The sequence below is a fragment of the Hyaena hyaena genome, unplaced genomic scaffold (genome assembly GCF_003009895.1).
Source record: "Hyaena hyaena isolate Hyena2069 unplaced genomic scaffold, ASM300989v1 scaffold_1968, whole genome shotgun sequence".
Lineage (NCBI taxonomy): Eukaryota > Metazoa > Chordata > Mammalia > Carnivora > Hyaenidae > Hyaena > Hyaena hyaena.
The window spans coordinates 109,900-127,366 of NW_024082574.1; the positions used below are offsets into that span (position 1 = coordinate 109,900).

General features: G+C 36.3%; 2 protein-coding genes and 1 pseudogene across 2 annotated transcripts; 1 reads left to right on the forward strand and 2 right to left on the reverse strand.

Annotated features, from left to right (window-relative positions):
* The first annotated feature begins 108 nt into the window (after positions 1 to 108).
* On the forward strand, positions 109 to 1,047 carry LOC120227002 (olfactory receptor 6C70-like). The gene has a single exon (XM_039225156.1). It carries the CDS (start codon positions 109 to 111, stop codon positions 1,045 to 1,047), a length of 939 nt encoding a protein of 312 aa, XP_039081087.1.
* Positions 1,048 to 2,321: 1,274 nt separating this feature from the next.
* Positions 2,322 to 4,505, reverse strand: LOC120227001 (annotated as a pseudogene).
* An 11,636-nt stretch (positions 4,506 to 16,141) lies between these two features.
* Positions 16,142 to 17,101, reverse strand: LOC120227003 (olfactory receptor 6C2-like). The gene has a single exon (XM_039225157.1). The coding sequence runs from the start codon at positions 17,099 to 17,101 to the stop codon at positions 16,166 to 16,168; it is 936 nt and encodes a 311-aa protein (XP_039081088.1). The 3' UTR covers positions 16,142 to 16,165.
* Positions 17,102 to 17,467: the final 366 nt, after the last annotated feature.

Consider the following 17,467-nt stretch of genomic DNA (forward strand, 5'->3'; position numbering starts at 1 on the left):
TGTGAATATGGATCCTTTCATATATCATTTTCTACCTATAAAGCTACCCAGATAGTTTCTTATTATTGTACGTTTTTAATTTCTAGAATGTGACATCACAAAAGAGAAATGAAGAACCATACAAAGCAGATAGAGTTTATCTTTCTGGGACTGACAGATAATTCTCAGTTACAGATTGTAATTTTCTTACTTCTACTTCTAAATTACATGTTGAGTATTTTAGGAAACTTAAGCATCATTGCCCTCACGCTACTGGCTTATCCTCTCAAGACCCCGATGTATTTCTTCCTCCGTAATTTCTCTTTCCTGGAAATTTCCTTCACAAGTGCTTGTATCCCCAGATTCCTAATCACCACTGTAACTGGAGAGAAGACCATCTCCTACAATGATTGTATATCTCAGTTATTTTTTTACATATTATTGGGGACTACAGAATTTTTCCTTCTGGCAGCTATGTCCTATGACCGCTATGTTGCCATCTGTAAGCCTTTGCATTATGCATCTATCATGAGCAGCAGAGTCTGTCATCAGCTTGTACTCCGTTCTTGGGCAACTGCATTCCTGATCATTTTCCCTCCACTGATTTTGGTTCTTAACCTGGATTTCTGTGCCTCAAACATCATTGATCATTTCATTTGTGACATTTCTCCTGTCTTGCAACTTTCTTGCTCAGACACACATTTATTAGAACTGATTGCTTTTTTCTTAGCCGTGATGATCGTCATTGTCACACTATTCTTAGTAGTTTTGTCTTACTCTTATATCATGAAGACAATTCTAAAATTACCTTCAAATCAGCAAAAGAAAAAAGCCATTTCTACCTGCTCCTCTCACATGATTGTTATATCCATCACTTATGGAAGTTGTATATTCATGTACATAAAGCCATCTGCAAATGAAAGAGTCACTTCAAGCAAAGGAGTGGCTGTGCTCAATACTTCAGTGGCCCCTATGTTGAATCCATTCATATATACTCTGAGAAACCAGCAAGTTAAACAAGCCTTCAGAGACATATTTAGAAAGATATTTTCTGCTTCAAACAAGTAATACCGTTTTTGAAATAATTAATTTGAAAATATAAAAAAAAAGTGCACAAAAACTATTTAGACTCTTGTAGCTTAAGAATTTATCTTTAACATTTAATTATTTGGACCACTTTAATTTACCTAAGCTTAGAAACTCTTTCCATTCCATACATTCTGATTTTAATGCTTGATTCTTCAAAGTGAAACATTTCTAGGTAAGAAATGTAAAATTGCAAGTTTTTTTTTCTAGAAATGTTGTAAAATAAAATAAAAGGTTTGATTGTACTATCCAGTGTAGGTGTGAGAGAGCTGTATTTGTTAATAATTTAAATACATATACCATGTTTTATTTAAAAGCCATGTTCTTTAAAATGCTTAGATAAATTTAACATTTTAATTTTTGAATGTTTTAGATACTCCAAGGGAATTTACTCTTTAAAAGGATAATGTACAGAAATATATTTAAAAGTTATTTATTGAAATGTCAATTGTCAAAATGGTAAAAAAAACACATAGTATATTTGAAATGAAGCATACATCTCATTTGTGTGATTTTTAGTATTTATGTTGGATAAATTTTTAAAATTAGAAGATAAACTATGGTTTAATATACACATAGTTGACTTCTCATACAATCTTTTTCAAAAATATAAAACATGTTTAATTTCTTAAACATGTCCATGAATCTATTGAAAAATGGGAATATTTGATGAATTTTATTACCTGCCATAAAGTTATTAGTTTTTACTTCAGTATAAGTTTTCCATGGTAAATGATATCAAGTATCTTTTCATAATTCAATTTTGAATTATAAATGTAAAAATTTGAATTTATAAATTCAAATGATTTCTTTTAAGATAGTATTATGTTTTGTTTTCTCTAGAACTGAAGTTACTCTAAGTATCAGCTCATAAAACACATAGATGTCACAACCCTGTAATTCTCCTAATGTATACGCCACTGTGTCAGTTGTTTTATAGCATAGTGGTGATTATCTTCCAGATTATCTTCCATATGTGTCATATTTGTTCTTGTCTATGTCTACAGCTACCATACATTTCCCTCATAATTCCCATACAGCTACTTGAAATTATTTGTAGATTAATTTTAATGAAATCATACGAAATTATATCCATAATTCAAAATAGAAACTACAATTCATTAATTGATCTTGACAGTTAATAGGAATATGGCTTATATTGTCAAAACTCAGAAAATTGGATACCTAAGATTTGTTTCATCCAATGTAAATTTTATTTAAAATGTTATGAAAAATTTGAATTCTGCATATTCGGTTTACTTCTCGCAGTGATATGGATTATCAGTTCTGTAATTCTTTGTGTACTCTAGGCTTATGCAAGTGTAGCACTGAAGAAAGTCACTCTGAGGCTTCTCACTGTAGAGGAAACAAATTACAAATAGTTGTTTCTTGAGTAACCTGTATAGTGTATATTAGAATTAGAAGTATCAGTGTGAATGTGTTGCACACACACATACACACACACACAGAGTCTTCTGAGAGGGCTTTTAAGCAGTAAAACACCAACACAACTAATTATTGGTTTTTAAACATTATTAGCAAAAAAGGAATCTGGGATCCTTGCAGAAATGGCAGTATTATTTAGGGCTGATCCAAGAAACTATAAGAGAGCTGAAATTACCTTGCTGTACAGAAGTACTCAAAAAAAAAAAAAAGAGAAAACAAAGAAGACATTTAAACAAAGTTCAGAATACAATTAAGAGTGGCACTCACCATATTTGGGAAGTTTGGATATAAAATAAATGATGATTTAAGAGATTATAACATATTGGCTAAAATGAGAATTCTTGAGACAATACTGCTTTAGAATAAATAAATAATCTATGCGGGAGAAAAGAAAGATCATTTATTTAGTAAAATATTCTGGCTAATCAATGTAGAGGTAATGATTAAGTTAGCAAAGCATCAGTGAATGCTAAAATGAGCGGATGAAGGTTTCATGAATAGGATATTTATATAGTCTCAAAATATGGCCCAATAAACTACTTGTTATTATATGGAGAAAATAATAACCTTGCAGCCTAGAGAGATTTGGAAGAGACCACCTTAGCCAAGTGATCAGTTATCATCACCACTGGGAAAATCCACATTATATGACTCTTGAAAATGTGGACTAGAAGAATCTATCATCCCTTCTGTTTTTTTCCTGCAAAGCCCTTCAAAACCTCAGTTTAATCTTCAAGAAAAATCAGATGAGCTCCAATAACATGTCTTCTTCAAAATTCTCAAGACAATAAGGTGAAAGGCTGAAGAACTGTTCTAGATTAACAGAGCTAAACAGAAATGAGAACTAAATGCAGTGTGTGATCCTGAAATATGCTGGATCTGGATGAAATAAAAAGATATAAAAGACATTAATGAATTATATGATCAATGTTAGATTCTCCGATTTTGATCATTATACTTTGCTTATATAGCATAACAATCTTATTAGGAAATATACTATGAGATAGATAAAGAGGCACAATGTCTAACTTATTATCAAATGGTTCAGAAAACATGGGTATATATTTATGTTTTTAGTATCAGTATTTATACATATGACTATAAAATGTATGTATATAGAATATAAAGTGTGTGTATGTATATATATGTACATATATATATAGAGAGAGAGAATGATGAAATTAATCATACAAAATGTAACAATTGTGACTCTAGATAAAGCGCATTTGTAATACTCTGTACTACATAGATGATGAAAACTAAAAGTCATGTGGGATAAGCAGGTAGAAAAGGCACTTTTTCTTTTTGGAAAGAAAGGGAAGCTCAGAACTGTCCTGATGATGTATGTGTAGGACATCAATACACACACTAGGGTGATAATGAGTGTAAACACAGCCACAAGTTAACCATTTCTTTTGTTGCCCATGTATCTGAACATGAGATCTTTAGGAAGGGACTTGCATCACAGCTAAAATGATCACTGGTATTGGAGTCACAGAATTCAAGCTGGAGGATCAAGCTAAGGGGTGGAAGAATGATCACAAGCTAGACAACCAACAGCAGAGGACTAATAAGGTACACACCCTAATTTCATGATGGTCGTGTAATGAAGGGGTTTACAGACAGCAACATAGCGATCATAGGACATGGCTGCCAGGAGAAAAAAATTTCATTGCTCCAAAGACAATAGCAAAAAATATTTGACTTGCACAAGCAATGTAGATAATGGTTTTGTCTCCAGTAGATATACTGTACAGGAATCCAGGAATATGGGGAGTGGTAAATGAGACTTCTAAGAAGGAGAAATTTCTGAGAAAAAAGTACATAGGAGTTTTAAGATGGAAGTCCACCAATGTGAGGATGATAATAGTCATGTTCCCTGTTACACTCAAGATGTAGGTGAGAAATAGAAAGCTAAAAAGTAGGATTTGCAGTTGTGGGTCATTTGTCAGTCCCAGCAGGATAAAAGTTGTTATTGCTCTGTAGTTTCTCATTGCTGACTTTTCAAATCTACCAGTCAGCATGTGAATATAAAAGAGATTTTATGAAAGATCAATATTTGAATTCTGTAGTAAAAGACTTAATATAAAAGCCAAGGAAACCAGTCTATATTTATTTTCTCATTTCATGTCATTTTTTTGCCCCACAAGATTTGCAAAAGTACTTGTTGATTATAATTTATTACGTGGGTTGGATTTATTAGTTAATAAGTTAACTTGTTAACTTATAAGTTAAAGGCAAGTTAAGTTAAAAGTAAAAAAGGTGATGTTACTTAATGTGTACTTAAGAGTTCTTTAACTAAGACAGAGGCGCCTGGGTAGCCTAGTCGGTTAACGGTCCGACTTTCGCTTAGGTCATGATCTCGTGGTTCATGGGTTCGAGCCCCGCGTCGGGCTCTGTGCTGACTGCCAGCTCAGAGCCTGGAGCCTGTTTCAGTCTGTGACTCCCTCTCTCTCTGACCCTCCCCTGCTCATGCTGTCTCTCTCTCTCCTAGAAATAAATAAAACATTAAAAAAAAAAAAAAGAGTTCTTTAACTAAGACAAACCTTGGATACATGTGATATCCAGATAACAAGAATACGAATTGTCTTCAGTTATCAAAGGATTATTTTAAGGGGAAGATGTATTTTTCACCTGGAAAGCAAACAAGGACAATAAAACACAACACTAGATACTGAGATTTTCCTTGTCTCTTTATCCTTCTCTGCTTGTACTCCCAATTCTTTTTTTTTTTTTAAGTTTATTCATTTATTTTGAGAAAGACCGAGACAGCGCAAGTTGGGGACAGGCAGAGTCTGAGAGAAAGAGAGAGACTCCAAAGCAGGCTCTGCACTGTCAGGAGGGCTTGCACTCATAACTGTGAGATCATGACCTGAGCTGAAATAAAGTGGCCGTCGCTTAACTGACTGAGCTCTCGCCTCTTTAATAATTTTTTGATACCTTTGAAAAGATACCATTATCTCCACCTTCTCATCTTACCCCTCTTTAGTTTCGGCTTTAAGGGTCCTCAACTTGAGTTTCATGTCCAGCACCCCACTGCTCTTTCTAACACCCAGAAGAACGTTATTGTTGTTGAATTCAATGGCATATTTTTTCAGTGGCTATTTTGCGTGGCATCCCCAGAGTATATTTTTAAATTAAGGTTTAGTCATTCTTCACATGGATTCCATGCCATCCTGACTTTCTTCCTAATTCTGTAGGTCTCTTTTTAGTGCCCACAGTCTCGTCATTTTTGATTAATCTATGAAGTATTCCTGTTCCTCAATATTTTATCTTCAGACCTTTCTTTTCTTGTTTTCTCTTTGTTCTTCTTACTCCATGTTCTCCAAGGGGATTTCACTTAGTGCAATTGATTTTATTGTCATTTACGTGATGAATTCCAAAGGTCAGAACTTTTCCAAAAAAAATATTGCTAAGTGCACATCACTAGTTGTATGCTCGCAGACACTTCATATACCATGTGCTTAAAATGAAATCATGCTCCTTCTCCAAGACTATGTCTCTTCTCGTGTTAACTATTTACTGATAAATATTAATCTCTGTCTGTGGTCTGCAAGGGTCTTCATGGACAGGACCTTCCTTATTTTCCTCACTTCATCACTTACAAATTCCTTACCTTTGTTTCTCATAACTTAAGTTCCACAAACATTGACTACTTGTGTTCTTCATAATTTTTACATGCTGTCTTCTCTGCAGGGGCTATAATTTGACTAATAATGCCAATTGGTCCTTCAGAATTCTCTTTAGGTATCAGTTTTCTTTTTTTTTTTTAATGTTTTATTTGTTTCTAGGAGAGAGAGAGAGAGAGACAGCGTGAGCAGGGAAGGATCAGAGAGAGAGGGAGTCAGACTGAAACAGGCTCCAGGCTCTGAGCTGGCAGTCAGCACAGAGTCCGACGCGGGGCTCGAACCCACGAACCGCGAGATCATGACCCAAGCAAAAGTCGGACGCTTAACCGACTAAGCCACCCCGGTGCCCCTTTAAGTATCAGTTTTCTAAGGAAATCTTCAATTACCCTTCTAGAGAATGGGAGATTATGATCCCATGTTATTGACAAGCACTTGTTGCTTACTCTCTCTTAGAATAGATCACATTGTATACTTGCGAATACTTATATTTCCCCTCTATGTTTCTGTAAACTTTTCCAAAATAGAAGTTATATTTTTATATATCCTTTTATTCCCTTATTTCTGGCAAATGTAGGTTGATATGTAAATGTGACTGAAGAAACAAACTAGAGTTGTGTACATACTGAGACCAGCAATATTCTTAAAATTTTTTATTATATTTATCTATTTTTGAGAGAGAGAATGAGACAGAACACAAGTGGAGGAGGGGCAAAGAGAGAGGGAGACACAGAATCTGAAGAGGGTTCAGGCTCTGAGTTTTCAGCACAGAGCCGGATGCAAGGCTTAAGCTCACAAACCATGAGATCATGTCCTGAGCTGAAGTCAGCCGCTTAACTGCCTGAGCCACCAGGTGCCCCCTAAGCTATATTCATTGATGCCTATTCTGGTCAACATTCTTATTTTTCATGTCTATTTCAAATTGTAATGTCATTTTGAGTACACTTTTAGATAAAAATCTGAAGTCTAAACCTTGTAAAGCCTTCCTATTCAGACTTTTTTTAGCTTCTGAGCTAGTTTCTACTTTAATATTTTAATTCTCCACCTACTGTTATTGATTGCTTCTGGGTTTGTTTTTAGTAAACTTTCTCCTGCACCTCTTGCTCTTTGGGTAGTTAGATTTTTTTTCCATTGTCCAGAATTTGTTCCCCGTACAATATTTCTGAGAGACTACAGTTGTTTGCTTTTTGCTTTCCTTTCCTTTTTAAAGCTCAAACCACTTATTGTGTTTGAAGATTCATTCCTCTCCTAAGAGAAATTGGAGCATGGTCCCTACTTGACCCTCAGCCGCAACCCTCTCCCTCTGATGAGAAGTGTTGACATTTTTAAATTAAGGAGTTATTTTGCATGGTTTTCATTAAAATCAGTAGTAATTCACATAGATACCATAGATGGAGATATTCTAGGAGATCAAGAATAGTCATTGGATCATTTGAGTCACTAACAAACTCTAAGAACAAAGAATTTGTTCTTTCTCTGCCGTATACCTTGTTACTGCAGAAACTGTGTCTGACACCTTGCACACATTTATTTTTAAGAGAATGTTTTAATATACCTCATATATAATTTTAATTCAATTTGTCTTTCAATCTTTTAAATAGTAGAGAAAATTTTAGGCATTAATGATAGCCAAAAGGCTCAGGCTGCAACATTATGAACAGAATTGCCACAAAATCCTATGATTGTATCCAAGATAGAATCTATTTCTTCATTTACTTCCCCATCTATATCCTAAAACCTATTTCTCTCCTACTGTTTCCCTTATAATCTGAAATTGTCTTTTACTATTCACGGTATGAACACTATGATTACATATTTTCATATGCATATTAGAAATTTCATTTAGCAGTCCAGGTGTTTTTATTTTTGTTTTGTTTTTGTTCTGTCTAGAACCAATTTCAGTGAGCAATATTTTTGGAGAAACAAATGCGTAAGCATAGACACAAATCAGTAAACTAACATTGTGTAAGGGAAAAATGATGTCATTTCATTTCTGTGTCTTGAAAATCTCATGGAGCCCCTAAAACTGTTTCATTCAACTTTTCCTTGTCTTACCAGTACTTCTTTTTCTCTATCTCTTTTTCCATCAATCAATCTAAAGTAGCAGAGTGTTTAATCTTTATTTGGACCAACACTTTCAAGATGTAAAATATAATAGTATAGTAGCAGTGAATTTCTCTCTTTTGCAGTGATTCTTATTTGGGCACCAAATATAGACTGGTTATTCTATCTCCCCTAGGATGTATGATCATGATTGAGATTCTTTGGGTAATGGAAATGTCAGGAGTTTGGAATCAGTCACACTCAAAAAGGAATTCTGAGTACTCAAATAAATCATATCCATAACACTATCCATAACCCTATCCAAATAAATAATAAGTGTCATAATTATTAAAAACCTGTGGGATATATATACTGCAAAATAGCTTTCTGCCCCATTCCCATGGCTATTGATCTCAGCCTCTTGAGACCAGACTATGGATGAATTACAATTATAGTTATTAAAGAAACGTATCACATTTAGAAAGAATAAAATGCTAATTCTGAGTGTCTTCAGACAAAATATACCTATGTATTGGAACTGCATTTAATTTTTTTTACATTTTCTAACTTAATCTTTTATTCAAACTTTAAATTTAACCAGCCTTTGTTCTCTTTTCCTTTTTAGAAACACATCACTTTTATTTTTATTTTTATTTTTTTTACAAATAGTTTATTGTCAAATTAGTTTCCACATAACACTCAGTGCTCATCCCCACAAGTGTCCTCCTCCATGCCCATCCCCCCTCCCCCCCACATCCATCAGTCCTCAGTTTTTGTCAGCATTCAAGAGTCTCTCATGGTTTGCCTCTCTCCCTTTCCCCCACCATTTCCGCCCTTCTTCTCCCCCTTGTTCCTCCGTCAAGTTCCTTCTAATCCTCCTATACGTGCAAACATATGATATTTGTCCTTCTCTGCCTGACTTATTTCGCTCAGCCTAACACCCTCAAGGTCCATCCATGTTGCTACACATGGCCAGATTTCATTGTTTCTCATTGCCATGTAGTATTCCATGGTATAGATAAACCACATCTTCTTGATCCATTCATCTGTTGATGGACACTTAGGCTCACATCACTTTTAATCCTCTTTTCCATGTTCATATTTTATTAAGTATGAGTGAATATATGTTCCTTTGTAGAAGATAACAAGCCTCTCATTTTCCTAATTTATTTGGTCTTATTCTCTCAGAAATCTTTCCCCACAAGCAGGGTAAGCGACATTATGACAAATGTGATGTTTGCCACCATAACCTTTGCTCTCCCTAATGCACCTACCTAAACTCCCATCCCTCTTGATTTGCTTGACTTCCCAAGGTGTACTGGCCTGTGCCAGTGATTGTGATTGTGTACTAGTGTAACCTCTGACTTTCTCTTTTGTAATGCAAGTGCCTATCCAATAAACACATTTCCAGCCACAGGACTGAATAAAGAAGCACCCCACCCCATCCCTTCTTTTATCCTCTTCTGGAACTTTAAATTCCTGCTCTTATAATTTAACTTCGCTAATAAAGAAAGAACTTGAAGGCTGCATACTGTAATTCTCTTGGACTCGGTCTTCCTAAATAAAGATGCAACTCTGGACACTAAATTAGAGCACATGCATGTAATTCTATGTCAAGACTTGCTTCTACTCAGCTATTATAAAATCTGAGACAAGCTATTTTGATGAACCTCTTCCATTCAGTATTTCCTATTTGCCACCATCAGAGTTAGACTCTGTATCATAAAACTCATTTAATTTATACAAAAATTCTCACTGTAATTATATATGTACATTTTATCTTCTTCCAGATCGCTGCTTTTAACTGGGTTATTTGTTTTGTCTGAATTAGAGTTGTCAGGAAGGCTTTCACAGTATAGATTCCTGAACTAAGAAAGACCTAAAGAAATGTAGGCAGGTTGTGGACATATGGGGGTTAGGTTCCAATGGAGAAATTAAAAATTAGTATATTATCATTATTGTGATCAAGAGTTTCACATGTATGCTGATGTCTGCACTCCCCAAAGACAGTTAAGGGAGTTTGTTGCCCAACCTCATCACTTATGTCTACAACTTCCTTCCAATCAGTACTGTCCTTTAAACCATATATAGTCACATTATTTATATATTTACATTATAATTTGAGATAAACATGAAGGATGAATACATTATTAACCGCCTTCTCTTCTGTATGAGTCTTATTTTGTTGGTATTATCTATGACCCTTATGTATTTTCTTCAACAAGAGGAAAAGACTGTTTATGGAGCAATAACTGCTTCTCGTCCTCAATTAGCAATAATTACTTATAATGATAGCTATGAAAATATGTCCTACCTGAAAACCCAGTCTCTAGGGTTTCTGTTATTTCTGCATTACTGAATGCACAGTATCTGCAAGAGACATCAATTAGTTTGTTATATGAATGGTTTTCACTAGGTTGTGCTAAAACACTAGGTCGGCTTTCAAACACTTCCTGCAAAAGGCATGAGCCTTCTGAGTCTGGAAACATTCATTCCTCTCTTCCTAAGGACATGTGCCTTCTAAAGTCTTCTGAGGCACATATGGCAAGGCCAGCCTCGCTTTAAAGGGACCGTCACAGGAAAATGGACATTCTTGCAGCGACTCTAATGAAAAACTCTGAGAAAGGAAATAGTGCAGATTTCGTACAACTAAAGAGAAGACACTAGCAGAGCTGCAGGCCAATGTTATCTCAGGACAGCCTGTCACATATACTCACCACACACTTAAACTCTCAAGGTTTCTCAAATCATGGAAACTGTTTCCTTTTATGACCCTTCCACTCTTAAAGAGTGATTTCTTTGTGAGCCTCTCATACCGAAGGAAAGAAAAACAGAGTTCTTTGTTTTCAAGTTCCCTGAGATTTTTCATATCCCCTCAATCTTCTTTCTCTGTGAAAATTCTATTTTCGAGTGTCTTAGATAAATTAAATTTATTTACTAATATTTTTTAATATTTATTTTTTGAGAGAGAGAGACAGAGCATGAGTGAGGGAGGGGCACAGAATATGAAGCAAACTCAGGGCTCAGATTTGACAGCACAGAGTCTGAGGCGGAGCTTGAACCCACAAACCATGGGTGTGTGAGATCATGAGATCATGGGATCATTACGTGAGTCGAATTTGGACACTTAACTGACTGAGCCACCCAGGCACCCCAGATAAGATCAATTTATTAATCGTTTCCCTTTTATGCAAGTAAAATAGCGTGCTAATAATTTACTATGGCCTATTCTTTACCTTGTCTTTTCATTTTGGTTTCTCTAGATTTGATTCTTTCCCAAATACTTCAGGGCTAGGAAAAGCGCAATAAGTAGAACAAATTAGAAAGTAACTAAAAATTGACATCCTATTCTACTCACCTTTTTCATACTTCATCTTTAGATATATACCAGGCAAAAATTACCCTAGTAAAATATTCTTCTTAACCTTGCTATCCTGTGCAGTGCTTCATGAACAATAAAAATGCCCTCTCTCTCCTCAATCATCAAATTACTCAAATTATCATTATTGAGGAATTTAGATATTAAGGGGACATTTTGTTGAACTGATAGATGCTTAGGAGGGATTGAATTATTTAAGTTTAAATTTTCATCATAAAGTTTTTTTTTTTTTGAGAGAGAGAGAGTGTGTGTGAGTTGGGGTGAAGGGTAGAGGGAGAGAGAGAGGGTCTCAAGCAGGCTCCTTGCAGAGCAGTCATTCTCCAGGCTTTTCTGGAGGGTCTTGAGTTTTTTCAGTTTCCTATTTTCATATCAATTAAGAGTGCAATCAGAGACTCTTTTTAAAAATGTTTTTTATTTATTTCTGAGAGAGAGAGACAGAGAGACAGAGACGGAGAGAGATAGAGAGAATGAGAGAGAGAGAAGAGAAAGAATGAGCAGGGGAGGGACAGAGAGACAGGGAGACACAGAATCAGAAGCAGGCTCCAGGCTCTGAGTTGTCAGCACAGAACCTGACATGGGGCTTGAAACCACAGACTGGGAGATCATGACCTGAGCCAAAGTCAGATGCTTAACTGAATAAGCCACCCAGGCACCCAGAGACTCTTATTTTCAACTTGGAAACATTTTCCTTTGGTGTCTGACATGAATGGAAAAAGCCTAATGTAAGGGAGGAGAACAAATACATTTCCTCTGGTTTTTAGAAGAGCTCTGATCAGTTTAAGCCAAGAGTTGCATTTCCTACTCCAAAAATAATAATATATAGGTTTCTCTACTCTATTTTCTGGAGGTGCACAGGGATCACCTAGATGACTAAAGGGTCCTCAGTGATCTGAGTTCTAATGTCCCTAAAGAATGTTTTTTAAATGAACTTTGGCAAAGCAACTGAAATAGACCACAGGAGGGATACTGTCCATTGAGGCAGTAAGGACAGCATCAGACAGAGACTGGGTGCTCATTGTATGATGAGAAAAAGTGTGCAAGCTAGATCCAATTCTCTACTACACTTTCTGAGGATATGGGTATAAGAGACTTTAATAATGAATATATTTTGTCTTACCTAATCTCATATGATGTAGTTGTGCTTGTAAAGCACTTAATGTGAAAAGATGCATTAAGAAAAATTACTGTGTATTCAGTGCTATTGCTGAATGAATTTATTTTTTTAATCACAAGAGTATTTATCTACATTTGAAAAAGAGGGATGATATATGACAGACATTCCTTATTCTGCCCGCAGATGATGCTTGTAAGGCCATGGTTACATGAATGCCTCAGAAAAATTTCACTCAAGTAAAAACTATGGCTCTGATCATTTCTGCTGTGAAATATCATCCCCCAAGATTTTAAAATATGTGTGTTAAAAAGAACCCACGTGAAAAGATTTTAAGACATAAACTGAGGTTTGAAGGACGGGTTAAGAATGTTGCTTTTGATCAATTAAAAAAGGAAAATAAAAATTACAGTAGGTTGGATATGAGAAGACTGCTTAGAAATCAGGGAAAACCTTGTGTGATTACATATTAGTTGCTTTCGGAGTATGGTTTGATGATTGTAGTTCAGGGCTTACAATTAATAAACTTGTGATGCTTAAGAAAGAAAACGCCTACAGTAAAGGAAGGAAAAAATGCCTTGTTGCAAATTGCTTGACTAAATACAGCTAAACTCTCTTTTTTAATTACTTGTTATTTATTTATTTTTAAATATTTCCATCCAAGCTAATTAGCATATAGTGCAATAATGATTTTCGGAGGAGAATCCAGTGAATCATCCCCTACATATAACACCTAGTGCTCATCCCAACAAGTGTCTTCCTTAATGCCCCTTGCCCGTTTAGCCCACTTCCCTCACAACCCCTCCAGCAACCATCAGTTTGATCTCTATGTTTAGGGTGTCTTCTGTTTTGTCCCCATCCATGTTTTTATATTATTTTTGCTTCTCTTCTCTTCTGTTCATCTGTTTGTATCTCAGATTCCAAGTTCCACATATGAGTGAAATCATATGATATTTGTCTTTCTCTGACTGTCTAATTTCACTTAGCCTAATACCCTCTAGTTCTATCCACGTTGCTGGAATGGAAAGATTTCATTCTTTTTGTTTGTCAAGTAATACTCCAGAGTGTGTGTGTGTGTGTGTGTGTGTGTGTGTGTGTGTGCATGTGAATCACATCTTTATCCATTTATCTTTTATTGAACATTTGAGGTCTTTCCATGCTTTGGGTAATTGTCGATAGAGTAGCTAAATCATTGAGGTGCAGGACACCTGGTGGCTCAGTTCATTAAGTGTCCAATTCTTGATTTTAGCTCAGGTCATGATCTCACAATTCATGTGTTTGAGCCCCGCTTTGGGCTTTGAACTGACAGTGGAGGGTCTGCTTGGGATTCTCTCTCTCCTCTCTCTGCCCCTTCTCTGCTCACATGCTCATTCTCTCTCTCTCAAAATAAGTAAATAAACTTTAAAAAACCCAAAAATCACTGGGATGCAGATGCCAGTTTGAAACAGCACGTATCCAGGCAAGATGGAAGAGATGTAGGGAGCTCTGTATTTTTTGCCTGCCCGCATCTCTCAAACAAAGAAGGGCTGAACCCAGAGAACACTGAACTGCAAGAGTCTGGGACAAAAAGAGACAAGAGTCCATTAAGCAGACAGCCTCATATGTGCCTGATTGCAAACTGGGGAAGATAAAAACCAGCCGGGATCCCGGGACCCTGAGTCACAGAGGAGAGGGAGTCCCCTCCTTGGACAGCCATGGAGAGACATGGGGAAGAGGAAGACCAGCTGAGACTGCTTATAGAACTGTCCCAGGAGAAGAGAAAACCCTGGGCCCAGGACAGAGAGGGATCCTGTCATCCCATCTCTAACCACAAAGCATTCAGAGAGAGATCTTATCTCTAGCTGTGACACTTTCTTTGGGCTGGGTGCTCTGGTCCCAGGTGGCTCCAGGAGAAACTGCTCCCCTATTCCCCCTACGAGATCCCTGGCTGGGAAGCAGCCCAGCCTGTGGGATTACATTTCAGGTGGTATCAATACAGCGCGGGGCCTGAGATCTGGAAACGAGGCAGGGCTCAGGACATAGAAAACAGCCCACCTTGGCCTAGCCCATGGCACAGGGAGATGGGACCCAAAAGAGTGATTTGCAATGCTTGTTTCGAGAAGCAACCGGACTCAGCCATTTTTTACCCCACAACTACCAAGGGAGGGCCTCAGGGAGCAGCCTGAGGGACCTCAGTGGACGCTAGACCTGCCTACACCAAATCATGACTGTCCATGTTATGGTACTCCTTTTTTTTTTTTTTTTACTGGAGCCCAAGGCAAGACCAACATAGATGCATTGCCATGAATAACTCTAGATCACATCTTGCTGTTCAGATATATTTTCCCTTATCTCATTCTTATCTCTCCCCTCTGCTGGAAAGAAGGAGTGAGTGAGCCAACAAGGAATGAGGAAAATATACTCTGACAGGGAAACAGCAGTTGGGAAAGACGGGACATGAACGCAGAGGAGAAATGTCAGTTCAAATTCCCAAAGCATGGAGAGTAGTGGATGTCGAAAATAGTTTAAGAATATGACCTTTTTGAAGTACTTTTCAGGAAGAAATGTGGTAAACAGTTAATATCCTCCAATGTATATCTTTTTATCCTAAAAGATACAAAACCTTTATATATAGCTTTTCATATTCCGTTTGGAAACTTTTCTGTGTTTCTAACATCCTATATGTATCTAGCTGTTTTTATTTCCTTGATTCCTTTCATGTCATTTTTGGCAAGGGTTTGTATATTTTAGTAACATTCTATGTTGGCATTTCAATATATGTGTCTGCATCTGGGAAGCTTTTTTTTTCTCTTTTACAATACCAAAATATTTGAGGTCTTCAAAATTTTTATCATCTTCCCTTTTATTTCATGTATTTTTTGAGAAAACCTTATATATAACATTTAAAGGTCTGGGTTATTATGAATTTGATAAAGTAACAAATCTTATAATATTTGTTTTCATATTTTAGGTATTTTTCCATAACTGTAAGGTTTATAACTTTCACAGAAAAATATTTATTTGAGTGCAAGTTAGGTATTTTGCTTTCTTTTAAATTGTTTCTATTTGACACTGAGGCTACATGAGAGTAAGTTTTTGCTGGTTTGTTCTCTCCTTTAATTTTCATGTTTAACATAGTACCTGACCTAAAGAAACTACCAAATTCATAATTGTGAAGTGAACCAAGCAATAATCCCTTGAAAGCTTTGGATTGGAAGAAGCAATGACAAGCATTATTAGTCTTTTGCTGAAAATGTAACGAATTTTCTCTTGATATTTTCTGGTGTGGAGACATACTTCTGTTTAATCTTTTGTGTTTTGTTTTTTGATTTTCCTAATTTGGAGGGAAAGCTAGGATTGAGATTTTTAAAAGCTAATAGCATGCCTGTTTGTGGAAGGATCTCAAAAGACGTTTGTGAGGAAGATGTTAGCTGAGCAGGATGAGTGTTTCGAATAAAATAACTTGACTAGAAAATTTGGGAAGTTCATTATATGTTTCTTTGGCTTCACATTCTGTTATTTCCTGGAAAATATCACAATTCTTTTGACTGAGTTATTGAAGGCTTGTTTGACTTGCTTGTTCCTCAGGGTATAAATAAAAGGGTTGAGAACTGGAGCTACAGAGGTAGTGAGCACTGTCACACCCTTGTTAATGGCCACTGATTCCTTTGCTGAAGGTTTGATGTAGATGAAGATGCAGCTACCATAGGTGATGGAAACCACAATCATGTGGGAAGAACAGGTAGAAAAAGCTTTTTTCTTTTGGCGGGCAGAAGGCAATCCTAAAATTGTCTTGATGATATGAATGTAAGACAGAACTACACACATAAGTGTCATAAAGAGGGTCAGCACAGCACAGATTATAACAGTCTGTTCCATGAACCAAGTATTTGAACAAGAGATTTTCAGGAGGGGAGATGCATCACAGATAAAATGATCAATGATATTAGAATCACAAAATTCCAGATTTAGGCCTAGGCTAAGTGGGGGGATTATAATAAATAGACCAGCTACCCAACAACAACAAACAAGTCTTCTGCAGACTGTGCTACTCATGATGGTCGCATAATGCAGGGGTTTGCAGATGGCCACGTAGCGGTCATAGGACATGGCAGCCAAGAGAAAAAATTCGGTTACACCAAAGAGGTCGGTAAAAACCACCTGGCTGGCACAGGCATTGTACGTAATGACCCTGTCACCTGTTGCTATGTTATACAAGTACCTGGGAATACAAGCAGATGTGAATGCGATCTCCAAGAAGGAGAAATTTTGTAGGAAATAGTACATAGCTGTTTTAAGGTGGGAATCCAATAAGATGAGGGCGATGATAGTCAGGTTCCCAGTTACACTAAGCATATAGGTGAGAAAGAGAAAGATAAAAATCAAAACCTGTAGCTGGGAGTCATCTGTCAGTCCCAGCAGAATGAATGTCGTTACTGTGTTGTTTCTCATTGCTGATTCTTGACATCTGTTAAATCTGCAGGTAACACTGAGACATTTTATTATGGATTGTTTTACCAATATGGACTCTATCATATTGAGATTTTTATTATTTATTATTATTAAAACTTTACAATTTAAATGTACACTCTGTAAAGGACTACTTTTGACTCTATGGGTTTGTCATTTCATAGAAGAAAGATATCTTTTGATTTTCAGAATTCCCTATTTGATGTATTTGCTTGAGATGTTGTTCCTTCGTAATGTACTAATATATATCAGACAAGGTGGGTTTACTGTGTACGTTCTGTAGTCATTTAAAGTCTCTGTTCCAGCTCTATGGTTAAAGAATACTACTTTCTGTTTTTGTTTATTGCA

Bases quoted from the DNA above. Each gene is read 5' to 3' on its own strand.
- LOC120227002 (XM_039225156.1), top strand. From the start codon at position 109: ATGAAGAACCATACAAAGCAGATAGAGTTTATCTTTCTGGGACTGACA.
- LOC120227003 (XM_039225157.1), bottom strand. From the start codon at position 17,101: ATGAGAAACAACACAGTAACGACATTCATTCTGCTGGGACTGACAGAT.